We start from the raw sequence: 19,630 nt of genomic DNA, 5'->3' as shown, positions 1-19,630 counted from the left end.
TAAATAAAATAAAACTCAGCAGGCTGTCAATAAAATAAGTAGAAACAATCAAAAATGTTAAAAAAACTGTCTGAACTTAAATTATACACTTTCCAATGTAACAATTCGTCCTCAATACTTGTATATACTATGTATTTTTTATCGCATAGACTCTGTAGTTTAAAGGTTCAAAACAAATATTACAATCTCGGATTTTTGGTACTACAGCTATTACCAAAATACCATTTAACCTTATATTATTATGATTATATGTAGAATAGCAGTAGACTCATTATTAAATTGTACGAATATTGTGTGTTTGAACAATGGAACTACCTTCGAATTATTAGATTTTGACAGCACCAAAGCTATTAAAGTACTAAATTCGGATGTGTAGCGTAAAGTGGTACTATTTAAATTTATCATTACCTTAAAAGTTTCAAATCTGCCTTACAAATATTATGGAAATATAAAATTGCTACTAAAGCTATAATAGCAAAAAAGACCTATGAATACATAGTAAATTGCTGTCTAAGATAGAGTTACACAAAGCTATTTGAAATTCGGCAACTACTAGTCCTATACACAATATCTATCCGCAGTTTCCAAACATCACCACCAGATGGAGTTGATTAGAAGTCGATTTTATTACGTTCGTTATTCACGTAATTTCCATCATTACTGATTTTACGTGGCCACCATTTTAAAATGCACACTTCAAAATCGTCAAAGTAAGGACTGATCATTGACGCATTGAATTCGCGTATAACAGTCAGAGGCATCAAACCGTACGTTACAGTGTCAAGTAACAATTGCGTTTATCGCCAGAACCGCCAGAGTTATTTCAAAAAAAGGGCGCGCGCACTGTTCCAAAAGTAACAGTGTCAAGTACAAGTGATAACATTTATTGGCAGCGTGCTAAGTGTGAGTTTAGAAGAGGCGCGCGCGTCGCTTGAGCTCGTTGCGGCGCCACTGCGGCAGGCGGTAGAAGTCGGGGCGCGGGATTTGAAGAATCGCCTCGAACTCCGCATCCGATAGATGGCGCTGTGAGTAGAGAGATAATGTATTAAATTAGAGGCCGAACTGGCTGGCTAGACTGGCTTACTCATAATGATATATTATAGATAGTAATCGACACCATAGACTTGACATATACTCGCTCCGTAGGTGAGTAAATGACACACTGTTTCATTCACTCGCTCAATGAATGAATGAATGAAACACTATCTAAGGTTCAGTTTATCGACATCGGGCGGCAAGCAGTAGTTAGTAATCAGCAGATGATACGGATACAGAGCTTGGCTGGTTCATGAAGCAACGCCGCTTCGCCATACGTTCAACTTCAGCCCCTCAGGCACATAATGTTGAATTTTCAGAATGTTGAATTCACAAAAAGTTGGAATTCCATAATGTTGGATTCCAAAATGTTGGATTTGCAAAATGTTGGATTGAAACGAATGAAATATAAATAACATGCAACGACGTTAAAAATATTTTTTTTTTACTTAAAACAAATAATACTTTCCTTTTTCTGAGAAAAAAAAACAAATCATAATACTTTCCCTTTTCCGAGAAAAAAAAACAAATGCCTTCTTTTAGTCCATTTTTACGCACCCAGTTTCAGGTTAGTAAATATAATTTTTTGTAGAAACTTCATAGGCTGCAGTTCATTCTTTTTCAGTTTGGCCAGTAGTTTCGCATAGTTTTCGTCAAACATTATGTCTCGTGGCCTTCGATTTTTCGGAAATGACACAAATAAAGCCCTTTCAATTTTTCGATCAAAATAATGTGCTTCTTTTAATATGGTGTTGAAAACCAGAAAAATATTTGCTGTATTAGGTAGTCTAGAATTCAGCTTTCGATGATAACCCTCACAGGAATTAGTTGTCCTGTGGACATCATCAGCACAGCTCAAAATCTTGTGATCCTTATTATACCAATACCTTTCAAAATAATCTAGGAAAAAATGCATTTTCTGTGAATTAGGAGCTTTTCTTGAAATCTCATGCCAGGCCTTTTCCATGTGTTTTGAAGGCAGTAACGCAAAATGTGAGCATAATCGGACAATGTTCCTTTCTGATTTATAAACATAGTTATTGGTTGTTTTCCTTTTCTTTTGGGTTATCTCTAGTTCATATGCCTTCTTCCAAATAGCTTTGTTGAAGTGTTGATAACACCCTGTAATTTTGACATTTCCATGTATCTGTCGTACTGCATTCATTTGGGCAACTTCGTAGTCACATTTAAATAGTCTTATGTTGACTTTGAGTTTATCTTTAATTATTGAAAACAGCCGCGTGTAAGTTATCTGGGTTTTGTTCGGTAAAAATGCATATATGGCTGGATAAACGTGTATACTTTTTTTGTTGGAGTAGACATCAAGGTGTAAAATATATAATTGATAAAAGGGTCGCGGACAAACCCGAAAGGTTCCATCAGCACAGTATGAAGTACTTTTGGCACACTGTATTGTATTTAACATCTTACGGGAACACAATATAACAATCTTATCCTCAATGCCGTCTTCAATCACAGAAAACTTATCACATAACCCTTTTGGTATTTTTACGTCTTCAAGTTTCTTGAAAATTAAACGATCTGAATCTAAAAACTGTTTCCTTGCCCTGTATAAAGTAGTCCGAACCGATGAATATGTAGGTAAATCACATGCAGGAAAATTAGGATTACATTTCATAAATTCCGTTACCATATTCTCAAAAATATCTTGGATCGGGTTTAAATTACGACAAACTTCTTTCGCAACATTATTTAAAAACTGCCTCGTTAGTAATGAATTGTCACTTGCTATGCAGCACTTATGAACAGTTTCTCGTACTATTTTGGTTCTGTCCTTATTTAGTGTAACTGTTGCGGTACAAATATTACGTTTTTTGCACTTCCATCGCGTCGAACCATCATGATTTGTTTTGCCATCTTTTGTCATAATATACTTTCCTTTGAAAATTAATGTTTCTTTTTTCTTTTGGTTCTTCATAAAATTTATTAATTTAAACGGATTCATTATTATTTTAACAGGTAAATGAATAGTGTGTTATTTTCGCTTTTTATCAGATTTACACGAATGACATCGAATGACAAACGTCACGGAAAATTTGCTTTTTCATTACAAGTGGCCAGTATCAGCTAGATAAAGGTAGTATGCAAGTAAATAGTTTGTAAGTAGTATCATTCAAGATTATGCAAATCCAACATTTTGGGATTAACAGTTCAACATTTTGTAAATCCAACATTTTGGAATCCAACATTATGGAATTCCAACTTTTTGTGAATTTAACATTCTGAAAATTCAACATTATGTGCCTGAGGGACTTCAGCGACCACTAGATGGCGCTACCAGCAGCGATCCTACATCGCGGTATGGTTTCATCTCACAGTTTCCTACATAAACTCACCTCAAGGTTCAGCCTATCAACATCGGGCGGCAATCGGTAGTTGGTAATCAGCAGCAGATGATACGGGCATAACTAGTCTGGCTCATGTAGCAACGCCGACGTGGCCATATTTACCCACTCACATAATGCGACCACTAGATGGCGGTACCAGCAGCGATCCTACATCGGCATCGCGGTATGGTTTGCTTTCCCACATTCCTACATACACTCACCTCAAGATTCAGCCTATCAACATCGGGCGGCAATCGGTAGTTGGTGATCAGAAGCAGATGATACGGGTATAGCTTTGCTGGTTCATGAAGCAACGCCGACTTAAGTTTCACTACGACAACCCCTAGATGGCACTACCAGCAGCGATCCTATATCGCGGTATGGTTTGGTTTCCCACCTTCCTACATAAACTCACCTCAAGGTTCAACCTATCGACATCGGGCGGCAACCTGTAGTTGGTAATCAGCAGCAGATGATACGGATACAGTTTGGCTGGTTCATGAAGCAGTGCCGAGGTGGCCATGTTGGGTAAAGAGCGACGCACGGTGCGGGAGGGGCCGAGAGAGACGTGCGGGGGGAGGACGCCGTCTGTTGTTGTCTGTGAGGAGAGATGGAGAATAGGTTGAGTAAAATTCCGATAGATGGCAGTGATACCTACATCGCAGTGTTGAAAAATTACAGGTTTCTATGTATGATATCTATCTATCAGTGGTAACACCAAGTAATGCCAAAAAAACCATTAATAAATTAGATAACTACCGAGCGGTGGTAGCTCAGTCGGGTAAGCGCCCGCTTTTCACGCAAGAGATGCGGGTTCGAATCCCGGCGCTGACATGTACCAATGAGTTTCTTTAACTTAAGTACAATGTATACCATCGCTCTTACGGTGAAGGAAAACATCGTGAGGAAACCTGCATATCTAGATTTAGCACATCTAGATATGTGAACCCACCAACCAACCCGCAGTGGACCAGCGTGGTGGGAAATGGTCCAAGCTTAGGTAGGCAGTTTAGACCTTGGGGATATGCACAAAGGTTCCACTCGAGAGAGCCAGGTGCAGGTACTTACAACCCCACAGAGAATAGAATAGAGATACCTACCATGAATCTGTTGACACGTTCAACTTTCAACATGGTTAAGAGAGTTCCCTATACTCGAGCTGCATTAAGACCCCGAGTGAACGCCTGACTGGCTAATCCTATCGCCACGGTGCCAAAACCTAGTCCAGTGTTAAGAAGAAGAAGAAGCGACTCACCACAGCACTCCTGTCCACATCAGTGATGGAACCGGCGGAAACTGAAAATAAATGGCAGTAAATGGTTAGAAAAGATTAGAAAAAGTTATTATTCAAACATGTTGGATATGATAGTGCTGTGAAGTTTTTGTACCGGACCGGTACACATTATGCATCTTAAAGTGACACTTTATAATACATGAACAGCCTTTTAGGATATACAGAATAATAGATAGAAAGCTCTAGATGTAAGGTTTTGTAGCAAATGAGAAACGCTCTGACAGAAAACAATTAATTATTATACATAATCCAATATTAAACTATTTATAGGTATTGTAGCGTGGAAAAAAGCTATTTGCTTTGACTTAAAAAAAGGTAAACGACAAAAATTAACTAATATTATAATTAAACTAAAATGATAATTCTAATCTTCTTCCTCAGCATACATAACATATTATGTGGGAGTGTTTATAAAAAAGCTGCCCACTATGTAGTAATGAAAGCCAAAAATTATAACCGAAGTACTTGCATCAAAACGCGTAACTTCAAAAGCTGCAAGTAAGTAACCGAATGGCGTGTAATATACAAATACAATGAGATAAAAATATTTCAAATAATCGAACAATTTACAACAAGTATGGTGATAGTTTGGCGTGAGTAGCTGGCATTAAAAATAAAATTTTCCCGGCCATTCTGACCTCTATGTCGTTGCGTTAAGGATCACAATGCTGCTAAGCAGTTAGCGAGTCGGCCGACTTTACTTACTGCAGAGGTCCGTTCGCACTGAATAACAAATATATAATGTAAATAAAATAAAGTACATATTTTTACTTACATACATTGTAACTTACCTATTTGTTTATTATACTTTCAATTATATTGTTATACTTACTCATAAAATAATATAGGGCCTATACTCACCTACTTTCAATGTACAGATGATATACATTTATAAAGATAACAACCTCAATTTTCAAATAACAAGTGGTAAGTATATGAATTAGTCGGGCGAATCATGAAGCAGCGAACAAACATAGCGATATAACTGCGCTCTGATTGGTTGCTAGATTTGGCATGCTTTGAATGCGCCAATAATACAGCTCCAATCGTCACACAAGGCAGTTATATGTTCGAATGCAGCTATGTTTGGATCCACAACCCGCACTAGGCCAGCGTGATGGACTAGGCCTAAACCCTTCCTTCATTGGAAGGAGACCCGTGCCCCAGCAGTGGGGACATGGTGGGTCGTGATTATGATGTTTGGAGGCACCCTTAGGTTGGGCTTATCATAAAGGTAAGGACAGACTGAGCCCACGTATGCAACGTATGATATTACGCATTATGAAATCTAAACTACCCAACCAACGCCTACAAACACACTGATCGTACGCAACAAGTGTGTTCATAGGCCCGTGTTTCTTAGAGTAGATGTCATATAATGCATAGCTTACGTTGCGAACGTGGGATGAGTCTATGGTAACTTAAATAATAACATAAATAAAGGTGTGAACTTACTATCTGATTTTCCACTACTAAAGTCAGTGCTGTGCGTTTTATCTCCCATGCCGCTAAATGTGAAATCACCCTGAAAAATTGCATTAAAATTGTATGTGAAAATTAAGTTCCATTAAAATTGTGTGTTTTATTTTGATTGTATTTAATAATTTTACATAAATACTATATTTTTTCCAAAAGCGCATTTGTTTGTGTCAAGTAATAACTCATTCAAACATTAGCATAAAGCAAAGTGTTTTTATTATGTATTTGTAAACATGGTAAAAAGATGAAAAATAATTTTCAGTCGAAGAAAATACATTTAAAAATAAAGTACAAGAAATATAGTTTGTGATTCTCAGAGTCAAGTTAAGAAATCCTATCGATTTGGTTATTACTAGTATTTACAGTACATGTTGTTATATTTTTGTCCATCAAAAAAATGTTTTCTAGTAAATATGTACCAAAAATTGAAAGCGTTAGATTTTTTAAATAAAAAAATACTGATGTAACGTATCAGAGTTAGCCCAAGCAACCAGATCAGAAAACCATACAACCTATTATTGAGCCAAAGAAAACATTAATAAATAGTAAAAAATGGGTGGTTATAGTGGAAATATTCAATTATTTTTCTATAGCCCAATAAAACAAACGTATTTATAATAAAAAAAGTATATAAGACATTGGGAAGGCAGAATGTACGCACTATTTTAATAAGCACATAAATATTTGAACCCAAATTCACTGAAATTGGTGTTGACTTTCTACCTTCCCAAGATCTATAATGTAAACAGATTTTTATTATGTGAAGTATGGATTAATACTCGCATTATAGCTATGTACATGTAAATTGTGTATCAATTCACCGTAAGTAATTTTATTTAATTTAGGTTTCCGTGCCCAACATTCTAACTAAACGAACAGGTAGCGGTACTTCTGTATATATTTACAGGAATATAGTTGTTTTGCCATTTCACCTTTAACTATACATTAATGTACAAAACGGATGCAAACCTGAGTAGCATAGCTATAGCTAGAGGTTGAAGTATTATTCCATATTACACCAATAGATTCATTCCAGTTGTTCCTAGGATAAGAACTGTCAAAAGCATATCATTTTGACAACTCTTCCAATATAGCCCAACCTAACCTGCTATGTGCTTTTTGACGTATTCCCGATTGGACGTAAACACATTATCTCGATTAATTGTTATGTACATTTTAACTATAAGTAATACTTTACGTTAGCACCTATTCATTTCAATTCATTAATATTATTATTATTATGTACAACTTACATCTTCTTCATGTACAGAAACCCCTGATCTCTAATCATCCGCTTTTACCCATCCAATCAGGAATACCGTCAAGTCACCAACCCTCCCAAATCCCGTAACATAAGGTACTTACTCCAGTGCTAGACGAGAAGGTATGCGACCTCGCAGCCAGTCCGTAGCCGGGGCGCGGCGGCTGCCTCAGAGACGATACCACTGCAAGACCTCCGCGGTTTAGAGCTAGCTGAGCTAGTAGCTTAACCGTGGACGAGGAGCCTTATGTGATGTTGGATGAGTACTGTTACGTATGGTGTTTTGAGTGCATCTTTCACGACTTTTATCGCCTTTTATTATTGGATTAGGATTACTAGATCTTCAGGATATTTAAATCACCCTAAGTTTCAGTTTTAATAGTTTACGATGAAGTTGAGATAGCATTTTTGAAAGTTCAAGTTTAAAATATCAGTCAAAAATGCTATCTAGGTAACGCATCTTGGTATAAACCAACCATAAGTCATTAAAATATGTTATGAATTTTTGAGTAGTTGATAAAACATCACATAAGCTTCATCGTATCACAAGTAAATAAAGATGTTAAATTGTTAGCCGAAACTTATAAAAACTAGCTTAGCTTAAACATAATTAGTCTGGTTAGGATTACATTTTCATCAACATTGTTTTAGTTTAAATATAACAAGAAAATATTAGTAACTAACTTAAACTAGCTTATCTAACTAACCTCACCTTTGTTTCATTGAAGACAACACATATCTAGCGAGTTATTAAAAAGCCTTGCCAAAATTTCACCTTCAAAATGAAATGTTTAGCAAACTTTTATCTACTCTCCGCACACTTCCTCTGAGTATTCACAATAAGGACTGGGCCACGAAAAACCTCACCTTTTTTAAAGCATATTAATGCTATTCATAAAAACAAAAGAACAACGATACATTACAAAAAAGGCCATCAGTTTTCGTGGCCAGTCCTCACCGCCTCCGGGCCGCCCCACCCTTGTACTCCCTTGTACTCGCGTTGTACTCAGTTGTACTCATTGTACTCACGTTACAGTGGTGTCCCACGCCGGCGGGCAGCGTGCTGGACCGCAGCCCGTAGCCCGGCCGCGGCGCCGCGTGCATTACTATAATGGCATACTCTTTATGTGAACGCACACACACAAGGACGCTACGCTGACGCCATTTTTTGCGACCGATTTGTGATAGGATAATGCTCTATTTTTACAAAACATAAAAGTGATTGACTTCTGAACTGGACATGTGTATTTCAATAGCAAGTGATTTATTTTGTTAAATTAATGAGAAACAAAGAAATGCAATTAAATATCTATATCATATCACAAGTCGGTTAATGGCGTAGCTCTTATATAATACAATGGATTAGTGGCTATACAAGTATACAAATCTTGTCAAATAAATAGGATGATACAATTTTAATCTGTGGTCAGGCCTAGACCTTGGTATGTGAAGAGGAGCATACAGAATAATTATGTAAAACCACTAATCCAAGTTCTTCACAAGACAGAACAAAATGTACTACAAACCTCACTTAGTAACTACTTTATAAATATTTGTAATTTCAGAAAGTAGTAGGTAAGTGAGAAAGATCTGCGCATAGCTATTTAAATGCTTATGGAAATTATTAATTGTAAAATGCTGGGCTTTATTTATGTAATTAAATTCATGAGAAAATCTTAAAGGTCATTAAACAACAAGAAAACTCCAAACTTCTTTTGTAAAAGAGTCATCGCAAAACTTTAATGTAGTACAATAAATAAAAATGAAACAGCTATCAACACTTTTAGTTGGTATAATAAAATATTTACTCTATTTTTTTTATGATTTTAATCTTAGGTTCAAAAGACAAGAGTGTATTGATAACTGTTCTTAAAGACATGCACAAAATACTATTAAAAACTATAATAACATTATAATAAAATCCGTGACAAGACAAAATAAACTTAATAATATAAATGATACACCAAGATATATAAATTATAGTTTTAAATGACTTTAAAACATAACCTCAACCAATTAAATAAATATCTGACATCATAATACTTAACACAAATAATGATACCCATAACGATTATTTTAATGCGATATGACATGCTATAAATAATAAAAAGTTGTATTCTATTTTTAAAATTTCATATTTAATAAAAAAAAATGTTTAGCGTTCTGTAATTATTAAAAAAAACGACATAAATATGCATTTAAAAATAAAATACAACTAATACCATGCTTTAATAATTGAAGTTAGTAAATAAAGTGTGAAGTGAAGAAAATGATAAAAAGAGTACCGATGTAAAATGTGAATGTAAAAATATGTGGAGAGTATGAATGGAATATTTAAAATAACTTAAATATATGCTGAAATATACTTTTATGAAAGCTTTGAAGCCAACAATCACACTATTAACTGACGAGGCATACAGAACGACACCACCAAATAACAAAAAAAAAAAAAAAGAACAATTGAATACTTATTGAATGAATTAAAAAATCAAATAACATAAATGATGTCAAAAAAATATTGATATTTTTTTATACATAATATCAAAAATCAAAATGGCGGCGGTGTCGTTCAAGCGTTCTAATTTCAAAACGTAGTATTTAAAAAGCCAATATTTTTCACGAAGTTCGTTTGTCTCACCTCTTTTTACGACGTAATTTTGATATCAGCTGAGTTTAGACCTCCTCTGTCAGTGTGCCGCCTCGCTTGCTCCTTAGCCTTGCGCTTTGCAATCATTCGTTCATTTACTTCATTCATTCGTTCAATGAATGAATGAAGAATAATATATGTATTTTATCATTCTTCTTAAGTTATTTATCTGGCTTTTATAAATTTGATAGCAATGGCAAAACCAAGGCTAAGGATGGATTTAAAAATAAATTGTCCTTATCTACTATACGAATCACATGATATAACAAGTCAATAATAATGCGATGAACGACAAAGCATAGAAATATACAAAAATATATAATAATTTCATACATATTTTTGTTATATGTAAATAAATACACGGACTGGACATTTACATATTAATAATGTTTCGCATGTATATGAATCAAGTACATAAAGATATGCTCATTGACAAATGATGCACTACATACGATCTACGGTTTTGACGCAAAATGGTTTTAGATGACATACCTTCTGATATGTGGTAAGTGTGTACTGAAATTAATAGTTTTATTGAAATAACAGTTTTCTAAGCTCTGTCCTTCGGATCGCTTCACTAGTTGTGATATTCAAGTTTCAAATAATTTTAATAATTCAGTTCCAAATAGTTAAATTTGTGTTCAAATAATTCAGTTCCAAATAGGTACAACGAAGGTAAAAAATTATGGTAAATTATTTCAAGGGAAACTTGAATACCGCAACACCCTATTTCTTCTTCTTACATTATAAAAGTACATCCTATTTTTTATTTGTCAAAAATTCCTCATTTAAAAACTATGTAATGATGTGAATTGCATTTTGAACCTTATTCCCAGAGATAAATAAAGTCAACAATGCCACCATGAAGATGATAGAAGAATAGTGGGAAGATCGTTGTGCAAATTAGTAGTGTTACGATACTTATGAATATAGGGAAAATATCTCTGATAGAATGAGTACTATAACAAATTTTTTTACAAAAAACGTACTGTACGTACTAACGTAGGCTGTTATAGTAATCATTCTTTAGGATGTATGCTAAATTAATCTAGACATAGTTAAAATTTCCTTAAGTATATACTTCTTTGATGATTAGTTTACATTCAACCTATTTAAAATGCATTTTGATGAATTTCTTATACGAAATTAAAGCCTTTTTACTATTTAAATTGGTCGAATGTACACTGTAGAGGTACAGTCTTCTTCATAAGTATCTCCACACTTTTGTACCTTGCTAACATAACAAACCGCCTATCCATTCAAACATTGACAGTTCGTGAGTTTGTCAAGGTACAAAAGTGCATAACTACTAATCAATCTGACTATACCCCCACTCAATTCTGCACCATATCTGAAGCTATCGGCGCAAAAGTGGCGTATCTTTTGTAGAAACTTTGTCTGCAAAAGATACGCCACTTTGGCACTGATAGCTTCATCTCTCCCCCCGTTAAAAACCCACAGTCAACTCACCGTTATAGCTAGGTATGTGCGAGTGAGAGGTGTGCGCATAGTAAGCCGACATCTCGCTCTCTCTCGCTCGCCTCTCCTCTAGTTGCCTCGACGGGGAGGCGCCGACGGGAGACGAGTATCTGAGCCGGTAGGCGGGCTCTTTGGATGCCGATGGGGTTCTGGTGGGTAGATTGGAATGTTTGTATAATGCGAGGACATAAAGAAACAACATCAATAAAAACCTAATTAATTTACTAAAAGAAAAAAATAAATTAAGACGGAAGTTTAAAATTTTTAAAAATCCCCTTGATGAATTATCACTAAAACTTATATCAAAGCGTTGTGAGAAATTGTCTGTTCAATGCTACAATGAGTATACACAACATATAGAAGACAACATAAAAAACAATCCCAAATATTTCTGGTCTTACTTAAAAAGCAAAAAAAAAGGTCTGGGTTCGTATCCGGGTGAGTTATCTTATGAACATAAGACTTCTAACAGTGGCGTCGAGATATGCGACATGTTTGCCGAGTTCTTTTCCTCCGTGTACGGAACCAATAGCTCCGAAGCTAACGCCGGAGTTGTTACAGATTGCTTGAGATTGGTTGAGAAGCATGCAGACTGTATGGGTACCTTGCACTTGAATATAAATGACATTGTCACAAAACTAAAATCTCTTGATATCTCGAAAGGTCCTGGTCCGGATGGAATTCCACCTATATTTATAACTCGACTAGCATCCAGTCTCGCGAAACCACTTCATACCATTTACAATAAATCATTGGCAACCGGTAGTTTCCCTATGGCATGGAAGACTGCTAAGGTTGTACCTGTATCCAAAGGCGGTGATGACACCCTAATCAATGAATACAGACCAATTTCTATACTTACAATATTCAGTAAAGTATTCGAACTCCTCGTATATCCCCACATTCATAATCACTTCCGAAGACATTTCTCAGATCATCAACACGGGTTTATGAAATCGAGGTCTACGTGCACCAATTTAGTTTCATTTGTGGAATTTTTATCGGAAGCTATTGATGAGCATAGGCAAGTCGATGTCGTGTATACTGATTTTAGTAAGGCATTCGATAAAGTAGATCATAAAAATTTAATAAAAAAACTGAGTATTTATGGAATTTTCGGGTCGCTTTTGTTATGGCTAGGATCTTACTTGACTGATCGCAATTTTTATGTTGTTGTAAACGGCTTTCAATCAAGGAACTACTCAGTAACTTCGGGAGTCCCACAAGGATCGCATTTGGGCCCGATTCTCTTTAATATTTTTATAAATGATCTCCCTGGTTTGTTACAAAATTCGACACCATTTTTATTTGCTGATGATCTAAAACTTGCAAAGGTAATTAAATCCGCAGATGAATCAATACTTTTACAAAATGACCTTAATGTGCTAAACGAGTGGTGCAAAATAAATGGCATGTTTTTAAATGCAAAAAAATGTTTAAATGGTTGTAAGGTTCACCCGTAATATTAACGAAATATTGTCTACATATAATATTCAGTCAAATACTTTGCTAGAAGTCACAACAGTAAGAGATCTTGGCGTTACACTGGATAAAAAATTAACTTTTGTGCCGCATATTGACCACATTGTAAAAAAATCAAATAAAGCTCTTGGTTTTGTCCTTCGAAATAGCAAAGCCTTCCGGAACCCGAACACAAAAATCTTACTCTATAATGCATTTGTTCGGAGTGTGTTAGAGTATTGTAGTGTAGTATGGCGTCCCCACTACTCAACCCATATTGCCAGAATTGAGCGTATCCAAAAGCGTTTCGTGGGACACTTATCATATTTTGCAGGAATTTTAAATAAAAAAAAACAATACGCTGATCGATTAGATTTTTTGAAAATTACTTCCTTAGAAAAACGAAGAGATCTACTAGACCTAAGTTTTCTGTTTAAAATAATTAGAAATAGAATTGATTGTCCACAAATTTTGTCCAAGTTTGATTTTTTGGTGCCTCGAAGACTTCCCAGACAACCAATAAAACCTTTGTGTCCGCCTCACCGTAATACAGTTCTCGGTTTTAACTCTGCCATTCCTAGGTTAAGCAGATTATTAAAAAATGTTCTGGATCTATTGATATTCATGCTGACTCTTTGTTTAAATTTAAAAATACAATTAATTTCTCAATCAATTAATATATTAATCTAAATTTTTAATTCAATTATTAATCAATTATAATTATTTTTTTATTATTAGTATAAGTAGTTAAATTTATTTTAAGTAGCCTCTAAATTGACGATTTTTTTTTTTTTTTTTTTTAATTTTGTGCATGCCGTGTTTACCTTTAATTGTTTGTGCATCTAGTTTGTATTTAATTATAGAATTGTAATAGTTTTGATGTAACAAATGTTGGTGAACCATAATAAATAAATAAATAAACATGAACATGAGTAATTAACTCATACTCTATCTAGCTTTATTTTTTGTAAGGTGTGAGCGTTTTGAGTCGCGCAACGTCATCTAAACTATAGACAACATGCTACTTTACGTCCTAAATTCACTCAATCTTTACTTTATTTACTTCATAATTTTTCATTCACTTGATTATTTTATTTTTACACTCTATCAATCGTTCAGTCATTCAATTATTTGTTTCTATCACAATATCAATAATGCAGGCAATCTCACCATCAAGTCATCAAGTCCTCAGTCTAGTCCCTCCCACTGACCTGCTAGCGTTCCTCGGGTCTAAATTATTCGTTCGTTCATTCAATCCTTTGTTCATTCACTCACATTCATTGATTCTATCATTCGAAAACTGTCTAAATTCTGACAATCTTTTATTTTAATCACTAATTCACTATTTTATGTAGTGTCCCACTGACCTGCTAGCGTTCATTGATTCTATCATTCGACAACTGTCTAAATTCTGACAATCTTTTATTTCAATCCCTAATTAACTGTTTAACCTCTCCCACTGACCTGCTAGCGTTCCTCGGGTCGAGGTTCTGTTTCTTCCACATCTTCATCTTCTCCCTCTCCTTCACCTCCTTGAGGAACACCTGCGCGATGCCGGCCCCGATGTTGGACAGCTCACGCTCTTCGCGACGAAGCTGAGGGTCTATTAGCTCTGGAATCAAGCGATTGACAATTAGGTAAACCTTCTTAAGTGACCATTTTGATGAAGCCATTGAGATGTAAGGTAAATGCATTTGAACGTCAAGAGCATGAGACTAATGAATTCACGGGTAATTAGAATGTATGTATAAGTTGACACAGCATAATGCCTAAATTTTGGTGCGGGGTCATGAAGGCGGAGCCGTGGGTATGGTGGGTGGCTCAGGAAGTTATAATGTTAAAGGAATTAGGTCTACTCCAAATCTCGATCAATAAGCGCATAGCTTATCAACGGCCTACCAATTACATATGATGAAACGTGGCGTCTCAATAAACACATCGATATCAAACGGATACTTTCGGAGCCACCTTTCTACCTCCATTACTTATAAAACTCCTTTTTTACTTGTCTTTATAATTCAAACGCACCTGAGTTGCCGTTGACCTTCCCGTTGACTTGTCCATCAGTCTCCTCGTCGCTCACGTCCACGCCTTTGTATGTATCGGACCACCGCCTCCTACGTTCTGAAACCATACGTTTGATAGTATTAGTACATTTAGCTTAAATGCGTCCCGTACTAGCCGTTCAGAAGCTATACACTTTTGTACCTTGTCAAATGGCATATTCATTCATTCAAATATCGACCGATAGTTAGGCAAGCTACGAAATATACACTTTTGTACCTTGTCAAATGGCATATTCATTCATTCAAATATCGACCGATAGTTAGGCAAGCTACGAAATATACACTTTTGTACCTTGTCAAATGGCATATTCATTCATTCAAATATCGACAGATAATTAGGCAAGCTACAAAATTTGCACAACTGAATTGGCTCCTTAAAAAAAAAAAAACAAGAAGTATCATTTGTACAAAAGTCAAGTCTAAGGCATAAAATAAGTAGTAAGGCAAATCGGAATTAGCACCACCTTATGCGTGTGCTTATATGAATCCAAAACGATAGCTTGATAACTGCAATATTTCATTCACTCATTCGCCCACTCATCCATCCACTCACTCAATCATCCACTCACCTGGGTCAGTGTAGGGGTAAGGCGGTGCTGGGAAGTCGTCTCGTTCGATCTTGGATTTAGTTCCGGGCGCGGGCTTGTAGGCCGAAGGGTAGTGGGACAGCTCTATGGGTTCCTGTGGTAAATACTATCATGGTTATTGACAATCAGTGAAGATTAGTTATTAATGAACCTACACTTAACAGTTCCATTTAATTGACTCATTCGTCAAGCTAGAGTAGAAAAGACGAATCATTTATGTGACTGGAAAAAGTCCATGCACTCTGTTCTTCAGAAAATTCAAATAGCTCAGAATGACCCCCCGAGTCGTCCCCTTATTAGTCGGCTTACTATATAGCTAATTATTTATTTATTTATTTATTTATTTACTAATATACCTACTTGTTATATTATTATAATGCATGTGATATAAAAATATTTTACTATTAAGTAGCTCTTAAACCCTTAATGGATTTCTGCTGCTTGTATTAGGCATACTGTATTTTTTTTGCGTAATTTCTTATTCAATAAATAAATTAAATTAAATATCATTTTAGCAACAGCCTGTATATAATAAAAAAAACTGACCTCATTGTTCATGCCGGGCGACTTGGGGCGCGGCGTCTCGCTGCGTATGGAGTCGACTAGGGCGCGCATGCCGGGCCGGGACGAGGCCTTGCTGCCGGGACGGGAGCTGGACCGGGTGCCTGTTGCCGCTGTACCGGGTTTAAAAGTTTAAATAACGTTTATTTCGTTTAAAGCTTGGCCTAGATTACATACAAGGTTGGGACCGCCTAGTAAGTAAACAATACCTGTGACAGGCGGCCTCGCTCTTTTAATAACATACAGTTAAAAATCTTGAAAGCATTATAAGCTTAACTGTGTAAGAAAACAGGGTAGCGACATGTTATGAGGTGGATAGTGAAGTAAGGAAGAGAAGGAATAAGTAGCTGTGCCAGATCATTTATAAACAAAATATTTGCTGCATACAATTGGTTTTTTATAGCATATTGCATGGGACTGCTAACTGTTAGGCTTCCTCATGTAGTGCCACCTATTCAGTGTATCTTACACATCTTAAAAAAGGAAAGATGGTAAAAAGTTTAGGGATTCTTATTGAATAACAAAAAACTCTTTTTGGCAATTGAATGTGTTAATTATATCAATCAATCATGCTTGAAAGCATTATGTGTACTAAGGAAGATAAGATGTATGTATATACATTCAGTTGGTGTTAGTCATGTATTAGTTGAATACTTATTTACAGGCTAAATACGGATATAAACATGTTTAGTAAACAAATGTGCATATTAATATAATGCAGCCGTGCATTGCTTATATCAGATTGTTAAGCTACTAAGAGTTATTCAATTGTTTATAGCATTTAATAAGAAAACACCCAAAAAACAATACCCAAATGATGTTCTTGCCGGAACCAAGTTATTTTCAAGACTCGATATGGAGTCTGCTTACTATCACATTGCCATAGGGGTGGATGATTAACATTAAACTGCTTTTGAAACACAGGATGGGCAATATTAGTTCAAAAGGATGTAACACCGATAGAAAGTGCATTAAACACCTTCCAAAGGACGATAAATAATATACTACGAGCCGGTTCTCATATAAAGGTTCTAGTGTACTTCGATGACATGATTATGAATTCACAGTAGGTACATAATATCCAAAGTAGGATTAGTTTAACTTGGTATTCCTAGTATTTTAAAGATTCAGTTATACCCTCACTAACTGAAGGGATTTGTTCTTTAAAAACTTAAGAGCATGACGATATATTGTAATTGTTTCATATTTCTTATTTAGACTTTTAATTGTCAGATGTTACTATCAAAATGCTTCACAACATCTCTTCTACTCAACATCTCTTCGTTCATCGGTTTAGCTGTATTTTGTCTATAATTATAATAGACAATAAGTATATGACACCTATTCAGACACCTCCTCTGCACAAATCATTAAAACATTATCAAAAGCCAAGCCAGTACTCACAGCTCATGCCGGTAACGCTAACGGGCCGGGACTCACTGGCCGGTCTATGGAAGTGTGGCGAGGCGGGCGGGCGGTCGTACGGCTGCAGCGGCCGGCGGAGGTACTGGGGCTCGTGAGACAGGTACGAGTACGTCGTGATGCGGTGAGGAGAGCAGGCGCCGGTGGAACGGTACTCGCGCAGGGTCAGTCCGGGCGAGACTGCGCCGTAGGTGTACTGGAATTGGGGCGGTGATAGGGTGAGTTTTGGAGTCTTTAGGTAGGTGATCTCTTGATCTCTGTCTTTTCTAGCAATTGATATGTATACGAATGGTAAGAATATTATGTATTCAAATGGTGAGAATATACCAAACGTTTGTCACGGATGGAAAAACTTTTGGAGAGTCAGCCTTTTATATCGTACAAAAATTGACCAAGTAAATCAGAAATTTAAAGAACAAATGATGGTTCGAAGCGAGAATCGAACCCAGAAACTCAAACAGTAGAAGAAATTATTTTATTCTGAAAAAAATACATTGCAACATTTTAGTATAAAAAATATGTAAGAAAACTTACCTTTAAATTTTTAATTCTATTGTCAACATTAGGATTTTGTGAACACACATGCATACTTTGAGTTATAACTTATAACGTTCACATGCTAACTACATTGGTGGGAAGGCCAGAAGGATATACAATAAATAGGAACTGTCAGATCATAGAAATAATAAAGATCCTTAATATTCTTCATAAACAAACCTGGTAAACAGTTGGAATAGCTATTTCGTGTTATGCCTCATTTAGATATTAAATTTTAGTTATATTGGGGGCATAATACGGAATACCTATATCAACCTTACTTCAGTTCTAGCAGGTTTTTATAAAACTTAAATTAAGAAGCCAATTAAATCATAAATTACTGGTTGTGTCTCCATTAAACGCTTTTTAACGGTTGAAAAGATGTCAACAGCAAAAATTTACTCCCAAATACTTTTTATTATGTAATCCAAAAATATATATTAAAAAGCCACTATTGTAGTAACCCATTTCTTATTTTTTTATAAACCACCACCAGCAGACACAACCTCCCAAAAAAAAACAAAAAAAAAACTTTTTTTTTTATAAAAAAAAATAAAAAATTGCAAATAAAAAAAAACAACAACCTTCCTATTCAAGCTACTGTAGGGGCTGCAGTAGGAGCCGGTCACACTCGGCGTGCGCGAGCGCGTCGAGAACTGCAAGTTACAACCTTGTGTCAAGGGGGCAAGGTGGAGAATGGGTTGGCGGCGCGAGACTTGATGACCTATTGCTTTTCATTTGACGTTTTTTTAAGTTATACAGCAATAGTGGTATAATTAGAAGAAAGGGCGTAGCCAAGCTCGTCAATCTCAACAAATATAGTTCAACGATTTTTTTAAATTAAATTCGCGAAGTATTTTGTACCACCCTATAAATGTGAAAAGTGTGAGTGTGTGATTTTTTCACAACGATCGCTAAATAATTATATTAGCTGATAGTGATATCTCATTGTGATTGTGACATTATTTTGCATTTATGGTGCAATTAAGTCTACAAGTCCCGCACGTCAATAAAGTCGGGTTGGTTAAAAGATTGATAGCTTTAACAACATCAAGGAAAATCGTCTATGATAGTAGGAGATGTGCTGAAATCAGTAGATAATTAGTTACATTTACATCATTCGTTGGGTTATCAATATTTTAACTACCCGGATTACCAATAATACAACAGCAAAACTAGAATGACTTTGGAAACAAGTAGTAGCTTTTCCAAATTCATTTTAGCAAATATTACACATCGATAACAACAATAAAAATGGGATCATTCCAAATGAAAAGTGGGTAAAGAAATAAAATAAATTGATGCATAAATAGGAACATTATAATATTAAAAATACCTGTAAATATGGTAGGTAGAGGTATGTCCGATTGATTTCAAATTAAGAAAATTACTAAATGTTACTTTTTATGCATCAAATAGAGGGGGGTTTAAAACATGTAACATCTATCTACAC

At 35.5% G+C, this 19,630-nt stretch overlaps 1 protein-coding gene across 11 annotated transcripts in view; it reads right to left on the bottom strand.

Moving 5' to 3' along the window:
* Positions 1-864: 864 nt before the first annotated feature.
* Positions 865-19,630, bottom strand: part of LOC105398365 (actin-binding LIM protein 3) — a 148,614-nt gene continuing 129,848 nt past the window's right edge. For 3 of the 11 annotated variants that reach the window (XM_048630557.1, XM_048630552.1, XM_048630551.1), the window contains 13 exons: positions 18,762-18,833; positions 17,623-17,836; positions 16,204-16,331; positions 15,640-15,751; positions 15,033-15,128; positions 14,469-14,616; positions 11,535-11,692; positions 10,557-10,580; positions 8,447-8,523; positions 6,133-6,202; positions 4,639-4,679; positions 3,799-3,981; positions 865-1,023 (listed from right to left, as the gene is read on the bottom strand). In XM_048630557.1, the coding sequence (XP_048486514.1) occupies positions 910-1,023; positions 3,799-3,981; positions 4,639-4,679; positions 6,133-6,202; positions 8,447-8,523; positions 10,557-10,580; positions 11,535-11,692; positions 14,469-14,616; positions 15,033-15,128; positions 15,640-15,751; positions 16,204-16,331; positions 17,623-17,836; positions 18,762-18,833 (1,437 nt within the window). In that variant the 3' untranslated portion in view covers positions 865-909. Of the gene's footprint in view, positions 1,024-3,798; positions 3,982-4,638; positions 4,680-6,132; positions 6,203-7,521; positions 7,602-8,446; positions 8,524-10,556; positions 10,581-11,534; positions 11,693-14,468; positions 14,617-15,032; positions 15,129-15,639; positions 15,752-16,203; positions 16,332-17,622; positions 17,837-18,761; positions 18,834-19,630 lie in introns of those variants that run through there. The other 8 variants (XM_048630559.1, XM_048630553.1, XM_048630555.1 and 5 more) reach the window with 7 other exon arrangements.

This window comes from Plutella xylostella, chromosome 26 (genome assembly GCF_932276165.1).
Source record: "Plutella xylostella chromosome 26, ilPluXylo3.1, whole genome shotgun sequence".
Lineage (NCBI taxonomy): Eukaryota > Metazoa > Arthropoda > Insecta > Lepidoptera > Plutellidae > Plutella > Plutella xylostella.
The sequence above is the reverse complement of the archived record's forward strand: the minus strand, read 5'-3'. Positions and strand labels throughout refer to the sequence as shown.